The sequence below is a fragment of the Manis javanica genome, chromosome 4 (genome assembly GCF_040802235.1).
Source record: "Manis javanica isolate MJ-LG chromosome 4, MJ_LKY, whole genome shotgun sequence".
NCBI classification, from domain to species: Eukaryota; Metazoa; Chordata; class Mammalia; order Pholidota; family Manidae; genus Manis; species Manis javanica.
This window is the reverse complement of record NC_133159.1, coordinates 43,406,529-43,419,859: the sequence shown is the minus strand read 5'-3', so window position 1 is coordinate 43,419,859 and position 13,331 is coordinate 43,406,529. Positions and strand designations below refer to the sequence as shown.

The 13,331-nt window shown below is 36.9% G+C and overlaps 1 protein-coding gene across 3 annotated transcripts in view; it reads left to right on the top strand.

The window, feature by feature from the left end:
* Positions 1-13,331, top strand: part of IFT25 (intraflagellar transport 25) — a 79,760-nt gene that overhangs the window by 24,392 nt on the left and 42,037 nt on the right. For all 3 annotated transcript variants that reach the window (XM_037021864.2, XM_037021881.2, XM_037021880.2), the window contains exons 3-5: positions 8,583-8,689; positions 10,245-10,313; positions 13,221-13,264. In XM_037021864.2, the coding sequence (XP_036877759.2) occupies positions 8,583-8,689; positions 10,245-10,313; positions 13,221-13,264 (220 nt within the window). The remainder of the gene's footprint in view (positions 1-8,582; positions 8,690-10,244; positions 10,314-13,220; positions 13,265-13,331) is intronic.

The window sequence follows — 13,331 nt, the reverse complement described above, 5'->3', positions numbered from 1 at the left end:
GGCCATCTGTATTTCTTTTTTGGAGAACTGTCTGTTCAGTTCCTCTGCCCATTTTTTAATTGGATTATTTGTTTTTTGTTTGTTGAGGTTGTTGTTATTTGTTGTGTGAGCTCTTTATATATTCTGGACGTCAAGCCTTTATCGGATCTGTCATTTTCAAATATATTCCCCCATATTGTAGCGTTCCTTTTTGTTCTATTGATGGTGTCTTTTGCTGTACAGAAGCTTTTCAGCTTAATATAGTTCATTTTTGCTGTTCTTTTCCTTGCCCGGGAGGTATGTTCAAGAAGAGGTCACTCATGTTTATGTCTAAGAGGTTTTTGCCTATGTTTTTTTCCAAGAGTTTAATGGTTTCGTGACTTACATTCAGGTCTTTGATCCATTTTGAGTTTACTTTTGTATATGGGGTTAGGCAATGCTCCAGTTTCATTCTCCTACATGTAGCTGTCCAGTTTTGCCAGCACCATCTGTTGAAGAGACTGTCATTTCGCCATTGTATGTCCATGGCTCCTTTATCAAATATTAATTGACCATATATGTTTGGGTTAATGTCTGGAGTCTCTAATCTGTTCCACTGGTCTGTGGCTCTGTTCTTGTGCCAGTACCAAATTGTCTTGATTACTATGGCTTTGTAGTAGAGCTTGAAGTTGGGGAGTGAGATCCCCCCTACTTTATTCTTCTTTCTCAGGATTGCTTTGCCTATTTGGGGTCTTTGGTGTTTCCATATGAATTTTTGAATTATTTGTTCCAATTCATTGAAGAATGTTGCTGGTAATTTGAGAGGGATTGCATCAAGTCTGTATATTGCTTTGGGCAGGATGGCCATTTTGACGATATTAATTCTTCCTAGCCACGAGCATGGGATGAATTTCCATCTGTTAGTGTCCCCTTTAATTTCTCTTAAGAGTGACTTGTAGTTTTCAGGGTATAGGTCTTTCACTTCTTTGGTTAGGTTTATTCCTAGGTATTTTATTCTTTCTGGTACAATTGTGAATGGAATTGTTTTCCTGATTTCTCTTTCTGTTGGTTCATTGTTAGTGTATAGAAAAGCTACAGATTTCTGTGTGTTAATTTTGTATCCTGCAACTTTGCTGTATTCCGATATCAGTTCTAGTAGTTTTGGGGTGGAGTCTTTAGGGTTTTTTATGTACAATATCATATCATCTGCAAATAGTCTCAGTTTAACTTCTTCTTTACCAATCTGGATTCTTTGTATTTCTTTGTTTTGTCTGATTGCCATGGCTAGGACCTCCAGTACTATGTTAAATAACAGTGGGGAGAGTGGGCATCCCTGTCTAGTTCCCGATCTCAGAGGAAAAGCTTTCAGCTTCTAGCTGTTCATTATAATGTTGCCTGTGTGTTTATCATATATGGCCTTTATTATGTTGAGGTACTTGCCCTCTATTCCCATTTTGCTGAGAGTTTTTATCATGAATGGATGAATTTTGTCAAATGCTTTTTCAACATCTATGGAGATGAGCATGTGGTTTTTGTCTTTCTTTTTGTTTATGTGGTGGATGATGTTGATGGATTTTTGAATGTTGTACCATCCTTGCATCCCTGGGATGAATCCCACTTGGTCATGGTGTATGATCCTTTTGATATACTGTTGAATTCTGTTTGCTAATATTTTATTGAGTATTTTTGCCTCTACATTCATCAGGGATATTGGTCTGTAATTTTCTTTTTTGGTGGGGTCTTTGCCTGGTTTTGGTATTAGGGTGATGTTGGCTTCATAGAATGAGTTTGGGAGTATTCCCTCTTCTTCTATTTTTGGAAAACTTTAAGGAGAATGGGTATTATGTCTTCTCTGTGTGTCTGGTAAAATTCCGAGGTAAATCCGTCCATCCCCGGACTTTTGTTCTTGGGTAGTTTTTTGATTACCATTTCAATTTCTTTGCTCGTAATTGGTTTGTTTAACTTTTGTGTTTCTTCTTTGGTCAGTCTTGGAAGGTTGTATTTTTCTAGGAAGTTATCCATTTCATCTGGGTTTTCCAGCTTGTTGGCATATAGGTTTTCATAGTAGTCTTTAATAATTCTTTGTGTTTCTGTGGGGTCTGTCGTGATTTTTCCTTTCTCGTTTCTGATTATGTTGATTTGTGTTGATTCTCTTTTTCTCTTAATAAGTTTGGCTACAGGCTTATCTATTTTGTTTATTTTCTCAAAGAACCATCTCTTGGTTTTGTTGATTTTTGCTATTGTTTTATTCTTCTCAATTTTGTTTATTTCTTCTCTGATCTTTATTATGTCCCTCCTTCTGCTGACTTTAGGCCTCATTTGTTCTTCTTTTTCCAGTTTCGATAATTGTGATGTTAGACTATTCATTTGGGATTGTTCTTCCTTCTTCAAGTGTGCCTGGATCGCTATATACTTTCCTCTTAAGACTGCTTTTGCTGCGTCCCACAGAAGTTGGGGCTTTGTGTTGTTGTCGTCATTTGTTTCTATATATTCCTTGATCCCTATTTTGATTTGTTCGTTGATCCATTGATTATTTAGGAGCATGTTGTTAAGCCTCTATGTGTTTGTGAGCGTTTTTGTTTTCTTTGTAGAATTTATTTCTAGTTTTATACCTTTGTGGTCTGAAAAATTGGTTGGTAGAATTTCAATATTTTGGAATTTACTGAGGCTCTTTTTGTGGGCTAGTATGTGGTCTATTCTAGAGAATGTTCCGTGTGCAGTTGAGAAGAATGTATATCCTGTTGCTTTTGGATGTAGAGTTCTATAGATGTCTATTAGGTCCATCCGTTCTAGTGTGTTGTTCAGTGCCTCTGTGTCCTTACTTATTTTCTGCCCGGTAGATCTATCCTTTGGGGTGAGTGGTGTGTTGAAGTCTCCTAAAATGAATGCATTGCAGTCTATTTCCCCCTTTAGTTCTGTTTGTATTTGTTTCAGATATACTGGTGCTCCTGTGTTGGGTGCATATATATTTATTGTGGTTATATCCTCTTGTTGGACTAAGCCCTTTATCATTATGTAGTGTCCTTCTTTATCTCTTGTTACTTTCTTTGTTTTGAAGTCTGTTTTGTCTGATATTAGTACTGCAACCCCTGCTTTCTTCTTGCTGTTGTTTGCCTGAAGTATGTTTTTCCATCCCTTGACTTTTAGTCTGTGCATGTCTTTGGGTTTGAGGTGAGTTTCTTATAAGCAGCATATAGATGGGTCTTGCTTTTTTATCCATTCTATTACTCTGTGTCTTTTGATTGGTGCATTAAGTCCATTTACATTTAGGGTGACTTTTGAGAGATGTGTACTTATTGCCATTGCAGGCTTTAAATTCATGATTACCAAAGGTTCAAGGTTCGCCTCTTTAATATCTTACTGCCTACCTTAGCTCGCTTATTGAGCTGGTATATACACTGTCTGGAGATTCTTTTCTTCTCTCCCTTCTTATTCCTCCTCCTCCATTCTTCATATGTTGGTTGTTTTGTTCTGTGCTCTTTTTAGGGGTGCTCCCCTTTAGAGCAGTCCCTGTAGGATTCCCTGTAGAGGTGGTTTGTGGGAAGCAAATTCCTTCAGCTTTTGCCTGTCTGGGAATTGTTTAATCCCACCATCATATTTAAATGATAGTCGTGCTGGATACAGTATCCTTGGTTCAAGGCCCTTCTGTGTCATTGCATTAAATATATGATGCCATTCTCTTCTGGCTAGGGTGTCTGTCAAGAAGTCTGATGTTAGCCTGATGGGTTTTCCTTTATAGGTGACCTTTTTCTCTGTAGCTGCCTTTAAAACTCTTTCGTTGCCCTTGATCTTTGCCATTTTAATTATTATGTGTCTTGGTGTTGTCCTCCTTGGATCCTTTCTATTGGGGGTTCTGTGCATTTCCATGGTCTGTTTGATTATTTCCTCCCCCAGTTTGGGGAAGTTTTCAGCAATTATTTCTTCAAAGACACTTTCTATCCCTTTTCCTCTCTCTTCTTCTTCTGGTACCCCTATAATATGGATATTGTTTCTTTTGGGTTGGTCACACAGTTCTCTTAGTATTGTTTCGTTCCTGGAGATCCTTTTATCTCTCTCTATTTCAGCTTCTATATGTTCCTGTTCTCTGGTTTCTATTCCTTCAATGGCCTCCTGCATCTTATCCATTCTGCTTATAAATCCTTCCAGAGTTTGTTTCACTTCTGTAATCTCCTTCCTGGCATGTGTGGTCGCCCTCTGGACTTCATCCCATTGCTCTTGCAATTTTCTCTGCATCTCCATCAGCATGTTCATGATATTTATTTTGAATTCTTTTTCAGGAAGACTGGTTAGGTCTGTCTCCTTCTCAGGTGTTGACTCTGTGATCTTTGTGTGCATGTAGTTTTGCCTTTTCATGGTGATAGAGATAGTTTGCAGAGCTGGTACCAGTGACGGCTGGAAGAGTTTTCCTTCTTGTTGGTTTGTGGCCTTCCTCTCCTGGCAGTACAGCAGGGCTTCTGCTTCCTGCCCGGCTGCTATGGAGTTTATCTCTCCTGTTTCTGTGGGTGTGGCCTGGCTCGGGCTGCTGCTCCAAAATGGTGGAGCCCTGTTGGAGGGAGAGAAGCTGGGAGGCTATTTATCATTGTAAGGGGCCTCTGCCCAAGGGGTTCGAGTGCCCAGAGATCCCCAGATTCCCTGCGTCTGGACTAAGTGTCCCGCCCTGCCCCTTTAAGACTTCCAAAAAGCACCCGCGAAACCAAAACAGCAACAACAAAAAATTAAATAAATAATTAAATAAGAAAGAAAAGCGCACGATTTTCTTTGTCCTCACACGCCGGCCTCAGGCACCCCCTCACCGGTCTTGCTGCCCTGTTTCCCTAATATTGGGGTTCCTGTCCCTTTAAGATTTCCAAAAAGCACTCGCAAAAAAAAAGAAGAGAGAAAAAAAAAATGGCCACTCCCGTTTCTTTATCTTCCGCCGTCGGCCTCCGGTACCCACTCACCATTCTTGCTGCCCTGTTTCCCTAGTATCCAGGACCCCACGTATGCACTGTGCCTGCGCTCTGGTGCGGATGGCTGGGGCTAGGTGTTCAGCAGTCCTGGGCTCCTTCTCCCTCCCACTCCGACTCCTCTCCACCCGCGGGTGCTGGGGGGAGGGGCGCTCGGGACCCTCGGGGCCGGGCGGGGCTTGTATGTTACCCCCTTCGGGAGTCACTGGGTTCACGCAGGTGTGGATGTGGTCTGGATGTTGTCTTGTGTCCTCTGGTCTCTATTTTAGGAAGAGTTGTGTTTGTTATATTTTCATAGATATATGTGGTTTTGGGAGGAGATTTCCGCTGCTCTACTCACACCGCCATCATCCAAAGGATTCAGTATTTTATTCTTTTTGATGCAATTGTGAATGGAACTATTTTCCTGATTTCTCTTTCTGCTAGTTCATCATTAGTATATAGGAATGCAACAGATTTCTGTGTATTAATTTTGTATCCTGCAACTTTGCCGAATTCAGATATTAGATCTAGTAGTTTTGGAGTGGATTCTTCAGGCTAATAAGTTTGACAACTTTTATATGAAGTGGATAGATTCCTTGAAAAACATAACCTATGAAAATAAGAAAAGAGGAAATAGAAAATCTGAATGGCCTTATATCTATTATAGAAATTAAATTCTGTCAAATATTTAGAGAAAAAATAATGCAGAGGAGAAAACATTTCTCAAATTGTTTTGTGAGAATAATATAATCCTGATAGCAAAACCTGATAGAGACATTACAAGGAGGGAAAATTAAAGATCATCATACTTTATGAACATAGGGATAAATCAAATTCAGCGAATGGCATTTATACTGGGAATGCAAGGTTAACATATTTGCCATATTATCACAAGAAGATAAGAATGAGTATATACAATTCACCACATTTTCAGAATAAGGGAGAAAAATCTTATCATCCCAATAGATGCAGAAAAAGCATTTGTCAAAATTCAACTTCCATTCATAGTAACAATTCTCAGCAAACTAAGAAGAGAAGGGAACTTCCTCAGTCTGATAAAGCATCTACTAAAATGTTCAGCTTAGTGGCAAAATAGTAAGTGCTTTTCCCTTGGAAACAAAGCAAGAATGTTTACTGTCACAGTTTGTAGTCATCATTGCCTGGGACATCTTTACCAATGCAATGAAGCGAGAAAAGACTTAAAAGGCAAAAAAATTGCAAAGGAAGAGTAAAATAATCTGTTTAAAGATTATCTGAATGTCTCATAGAAAACCCTAAGGAATCTACAGGAAAACTGCTAGAGGTAATACATGAATCCATCAAGGTCAATATACAAAAGTCAACTGTATTACTATCTACTTGCAGGAAACAGTTGGAAAATGAAACAATTAAAAAGTACATTTATAATATTAGCCAAAATATAAAATAGTTAAGAATAAACTTAAGATGTGCAAGACCTTCTGAAAACTAAAACTAAAACTAAAATACTGCTGAGAAAAATTATAGAACTATATAAACTCAGTTTGCTAAGATGGGAATTTCTCCCTAAAATGTATACATTCAGTATAATATCAATCAAAATCTCAATAGACTTACAAAGAGGTCAACAAGTTGATTCTGAAATACATATGGACATGCAATGACCCTAGTCATTTTGAAAAAGATTATTTTTTTAAATAATTTTAAAAAAGAAGAAAGTTTGAGCACTTATATGTTATTTTATTTTGAGGCCTTAAGATAAAATACAGTAATCAAACAGTATTATAATTTTGTAAAGATAGATCTATATAGACTAATGAAACAAAATAGAAATCCCAGAAATAGACGCACACACGTAAGGTCAATTAATTTTCAACAAAAGGCTAAGCATACAGAAACAAACTAATGTAGTGTCCATTAATTTTAGGCAAAAGGCACCAAGGCAGTTCAGTAGGAAAGAGAAAATATTTTCTATAAATGGTGCTGGAACTACAGAGTAAACATGGATAATAGTGAACTCTAACCCTTAGCTCATACCAAACACAAAAATTAAAGATGGATCATAGATCTCAGTTCAGAGCTGAAATTAAGCTTCTAGAGAAGAATATTAGAAAGTACCTTTGTGACAATGTGGTAAGCAAAACATTTTTAGGACATAAAAATCACTAAGCATGAAAGAAAAAGGTAATAAAGCTGGACTTCAGCTATAAAATGTCTAGTCATTGAAAGGCACAAGAAAATAAAAAGGCAGAGTACAGATGGGAGAAAATACTCATGATGTGTTTCTCACAGAGGACTCCTAACAAATGTATAGTAAATATACAAACAGTTTAATAAAAAACAAGAAAATACTTAACAGACACTTAACAAAAGAAAATATATGAATGGCTGTATGCATATGAAAAGAGTGCCTAGCATTATTTGTTTTCAGGGAAGTGCAAATTAATACCATCATAGGACACCATATCCACTAGAATAGCTAAATTTTAAAGGACTGACAACAGCCAGTGTTGACAAGGGAGTAAAGCAACTCAAACTCTCTTACATTGCTGGTAGGAAAGTAAAATGATACAACCACTTGGGAAATCTGACAGTTTCTTATAAACTTAAACATATCTGTGTCCTTTGACCTAGCAATTCCACACCTAGTAATTATCCAAGAGAAATGAAAATATGCCCACAAAAACACTTGTTCAAGAATGTTTATAGCAGATTTATTCATAATCATATTTGATTATGAATAATATCAGTCCAAATATCAAACAAAAGAATGAACAAACAAATGGCACGGTCTGTAGTCATAGAAATCAGAGCAATAGTTGCCTAAGGGGAGGTAGGAATTGTCTGGAAGGAAACAGAGGGAAATTTTCTGGAGAGATGGAAATGTTTTGTATCTTGATTGGGGTATTGCTTGCCTTGGGATATTTTATTACTGAAGCATATACATTTGTCAAAACTCATTGAATTGTACCTTTAAGATAAATTATGATAAAAACATGAGTGCATGTTTTAATTTATTTTTCAACATACCTCTATTGTGCATCTACTATGGGTCAGCCATTGTGATAATTGCTGGGGTACAAAGATGAGTAAGAGAAAGTGGCCCAACTCAAAGATCTCAGCATCTAGCAGGAGCCATAAAAACATAAGAGATAAGTGCCAATGTAAAAATGATGCTGAGAGGTGAGTATGAAAGAGGAAGGAAGTGATTTTGATTTGTTGGGAGTTGGAGAGATAAGACCCAAAAGTGAGTAAACTTTTGTAAGGGAAGAAAGGCTTGTAGGTGAAGAGAAGAATCTCATGGACTCAGGCATGGATGAGCCTACATGTGTTTGCAAAATTTTAATTGGCCCAATGTGACTATAGTAATGGGTGATGTTGTAATGATGGGAGATGATATATATTCATGATGGGACCAGATTGCACAGGGTTGTAACATGCCATATGAAGAAGTCATTTACAGGCAATAAGGGGCTACTGAAGGCTTTTAGACAAGAGTGACATCAATTCTATGTTTCTGTGTTTTCAAAAAATATATCTGGTGGTAGTAAAGAAGAATTACTAAAGTTGGGGAGAGATTAGAGGCAGAATGAACAGTTAGAAAGCGATCGTAATATTTCAGGGCCATTTTTTTTAAAATACTTATTCACTAGAACTTTGTGATAAGACATTTTTATTTGGCTTTTCCTTTCTCTTTTTCTTTAAAATTAATAATAGGAATCCAGAAACATTTTGGACCACCACAGGAATGTTTCCCCAAGAGTTCATTATTTGTTTTCACAAACATGTGAGGATTGAAAGGCTTGTAATCCAAAGTTACTTTGGTAAGCAAATCATATGTTAATTTTCATCATCTTTTAGTTTTTCCACAGGCAGAGGGCATGTATGTAAACTTTTGCCAAAACAGTAATTTTTTTTGCAGCATGGAATCTAGTTTTATTGCTGGGGTAGAGAGTGGGGAATATAGGTTAACTGCCTTAAGCACAGTTAACCCCTCTGAAACTGCAAATTTGAAACCCTTCCAAAGCACATAATAATTTCCCTGCAATTTACTATGTGAAAGTCTTTGGCAAAGGACCTTTTTGTGAACATAAGAAGCCAGCTTGCCAGAACACTAGGTTCCTTGACATCTTTATTTCAGATTCATTTGGCTTGGGGTTCTCTGTTAAATGCTTTCTGAAAATCTGATAACCCTGATTATTTGCATTGGATAATTTTGGTTCTTCTATTATAATGGCATTTTCTGAGGGATTTAGGAGGAGAATCTCCCATTGGAACATCATTCTAATACTGTCTTATGTTTAAGGATAAAGTGTATCACACAAAGTCATGGGAGAAGACAGAATACATCCCAGATAGTTCAGATGAAGAGACTTTATTGATGAGACTAGTTACAAAATTATGGTCTGGGTTAAGGGAACAAACCAGGGATAGTGAGACACCCCAAAACTGGCTATGGCAGTAATCCACTACCACCCTGGGACAGGGAGGGCCATAGTGTTATTGGAGCCCAGTGAAAGCTGAAGCCCATAGGTAATGCCTGGCTGGGAGCTTAAATTATGAAGGGACGTAACCAGTGTCAGTTATGGCACTGAAGCAGGAAAGGAGTGGAGAAAACAACTCAATCTCACTTCCCCACTGCCCTCCAGTTTCCTCCCAGGGCTTCCCATTGGCCAAATCCAGCAAGAAGCCAGTGGGCAAGTTGAGGGGTTCTCCTCCCAGAGCCCAGAACAGAGAAGGGGACAAATGGATCTAGGGTAGCAGGTGCTGGGCTAGGGGTGATTGAGAAAAACCAGTGCAGGGGGCAGATGACTGCATTCCTGTTAAGTCTTTTCTCTGTTCCTCTGTCATCAATTGTAAAGGCACTGGAGTCAGACCTAAGTTTGAATTCCAGTTCTGGCACTTAACTAGTTCTATATCACTGAACACCTCCCCTGACTTCTCTGAGTTACCTGATTTCTCTAAACCCGTTTTCTTGTCAGTAAAGTAGGTTAATACTTTTCTCATAAGATGATAGTCAAGAGTGAATGAATAAATATACTTGACTCAGTAGTTTCTCCGTGAAGTTTTATGACTAAGACCACTAACAGTAGTAGTATTATTACCCATATACAAAGAACTCTGCATGATACCATATTCAGAAAGGCTCCACTAGCTCTGTTTTTTATGCTTGCAAACATTTGTAAGATTATAGTGACACAATACTGCATTTTACCATAGGAACTTAGGGAAAAACAGAGTGAATTTTCTGAACATGGTGTTCCTGATCCCAGTATTTTGTGCAGTCCCACCAATGCCTCAAATAAGGGGAAAAAATACAGGGACAGCAACACAGAATTAGGTAGCTAATTAACACTTTATTTTGTTTATATACGTCAGTTCGGACCTTGAGGATCGAAAAGAGCACCTCTAAAGAGCCAGTGGATTTTGAGCAGTGGATTGAAAGAGGTATGTGATTGCTTCACCAGCATGGCTCTGAGCATGAGGGAGTACAGAATTATCCTTTGAATCTGTATTTCCAATTGGGTTGCCTTTTTGTGAAAAAAGTGACCTAAATGATTCTTGTGACATAATGGGAGCCTAGAAAAGTTGAGTTCAAATACAAGACTGCTTCTTCCCTTACTGGTTATGTAACTGTTAACCTGGTACTTAATTTTTCTGAGTTTTAGAATCCTCATCTGAAAAATGGAGCTGATACCTTCCATTTAACTTTTTTGTGAACATAGCATCTGGCATATAGTAGACAAACAATAAATACTAGTTTCTCATCTTTCTTTTCTCCCTTATCAATGGTATCATTTAAATATCAGCAGCAAGGGGGTGAGGACTTGATAATATGGGTGAATTTTGAAACCACCGTGTTGTTTATGTGAAACTATCATAAGATTGTTTATCAATGATACTTTAAAAAGTTATTTGTTAACAAAGCATGATTTTTCCCTTACATAATTAATCTAAATTAAACATTTTGCAATATATGACAAATGGGAAAAAAAATATCAGCAGAATCAGTAACCTCTAGTTAAATGCTGCATATTGCCTCCATGGCTTCATCCCCTATCCTTCCCAAAATGAAAATGATAGTAAAGGAATAAAAAGCATAAAGCTATAAGGACAAGAAAATAAAAACAAACAAAAACAGGAAACCAAACAGATAAGAATCAATATGTATTAGAGAAGAGAGGACACAGATGGAAGAGAAGTAACTTCTTTAGCTGAATGGATTAGGTTATAACCTGAGTGCCTACCACAAAGAATATCAGTGAGAAGCAAGCCAGTTTGCCCAACATAACTTAGAAAGGTCTAGAACTTGAAGGCAAAAGGTACCATAGAAAGTGTGAATGAGACAATGGCAGGAAAACAAGGGTAATTAGTTGAATATCTATATATAGACTAGTTGGAACACTAGGCACCTTCTCTTCCGCTGCAAAGCTAAATGACCACTCCTTCTCCCACAAACCAACCCCAAGGGATTACTAGGAACATTGAATGTTGAGGCTCAGAACTCACGGAAACGAGGCATAGTACCATGAGTGAGACACGGAGTTTAAAACAGGGTTTTAGTGGAAGCCTGTGTATTGAATGGTGGGAACTTCTCCTGTGCTGTTATTTATGATAGTTGTCAAGAATATAGCCCAACTATCTTACTACACTGATAGACAGTGACTGCAGTGGGGTATGGGGGGGACTCGATAATAAGGGTGAATGTAGTAACCACATTGTTTTTCTTGTGAAACCTTTTTAAGAGTGTATATCAATGATACCTTAATAAAAAAAAAAAAGAATGAGGAATTATAAAAAAATTGTATTAAATAGAATATAGCCCAACCAAGCGATTGGAGGGTTCACTTTTGGAGAAACTGAATGGCCCCAGAAAAAAGAATCTATGTATATGATAAAAGCTAGCTCATTCCTGGTCACCCTGTTGATGTCCAGTAGTTAGCGAGGCTGGCTCATGCACAGTTTTCAAGTGATTTATTTATAAGTAACAAAAGATTGCCAGACATTTGATGAAGTCCTTGAATCCTGAGTATAATCAAGCCTTTAGTTCTAATTCCAAAGGATAGAGGAACAAATTTAGTGAAACCAGGAGGAGGCAAGATGACAAAATGTGGGACATTCTACAAGACAACTGACCTGGTCTCTTTAATAAGTCAATGGCATGGAAAAAAATGTATGTGTGGGAGAGAAAGCAGTCAAGATTGAAACAGACTTAATTCTGATTTGAATAAACCAACTAGAAAAAGACATTTTGGGGTACAGTGGGGAAATTTGAATATGAACTGGGTATTAAAGGATATTAAAAAGTATTTTTAAATGTTAGTATAGTATGATAATGGTATTATGGTATATAAGAAAATATCATTATTTAGATATGGATAATCAAATCTTTAGCAGTGAAATGTCATAATGTCTTAGACCTTTAAAATACTTCAGCAAAAAAAATTAGATGAATCAAGTATGGTGAAATGTTAGTAATTATAAAATCAATATGATGGGTGTATATGAGTTATATCCTGTCTTCTTTTGTGTATGTTTGAGATTTCCCAGTTTTTCTAATTTAAAACAAAATAAGCAAATGAAAGAAGAGGTTATTAATAACTCCTGGTTAAGGGGAAGTTGTATAAAGAAAGAAAATTGATAGTAATTTATTACTTATTTCAGCAGTAATATTTATGTAGCCAATAATGTAACCATCAAGTATTTCAAAATTGAGAGGATAGTAGGAGGAAAAAGTTGCAGGAGGAGGAGGAAGAGGATATTGGTCTGAGACCTAAATTTTTACCTACCACAATATGAAGTCAGCAAAATGTTGATAAATCAGGAAAAGGCATGTAAACATACTATACTTCCAGGAAAAACAGCTTAAAGAATTGAAACATTTACCTCTAGGGAGCAGGACTGGAAATGAAAGGAGAGGTCATGCAGGGGATTCCTGTTTTTCATTGCTTTAGGGAAGGTCAGGAAACAAAAGAAAGTCATATATAACCTTACTTCCCAGGGACTTCCCTTTCTGTGCTGTGTGCCTTTTAAAATAATGTGCACTTACTACTTTGATAAAAATAAAATTAATTTCTAAATAATGTCAGTATTTATTATTTATTATATCAATTAAATATTTCATGTTTCCAAAACATGTTTGATATCTGTCCTAAAATTATGTAAGTAAAATTATGTAAGTTATGCCTTTTATAACAAACATCTCTATTTTCAGATTGAATTTTAACCCCCAAACACTAGTTAATCTAGTCTAACTAGAGTTCGTCAGACACCATGTTTTGCTAAAAATAAATTTCAGTAGTTTTTCACATGTATTTTGAGCCCTAACTCATTTCTGTTAAATTTGTGTTTTAGATCTAGTACACATGGAGGGGCAGCTTCAAAATGAAGAAATTATGGTAAGTAAATATATTTTGTAGAGATAAACATTATCCTTAGTACAATATATTTAAATTTTAAACCTAG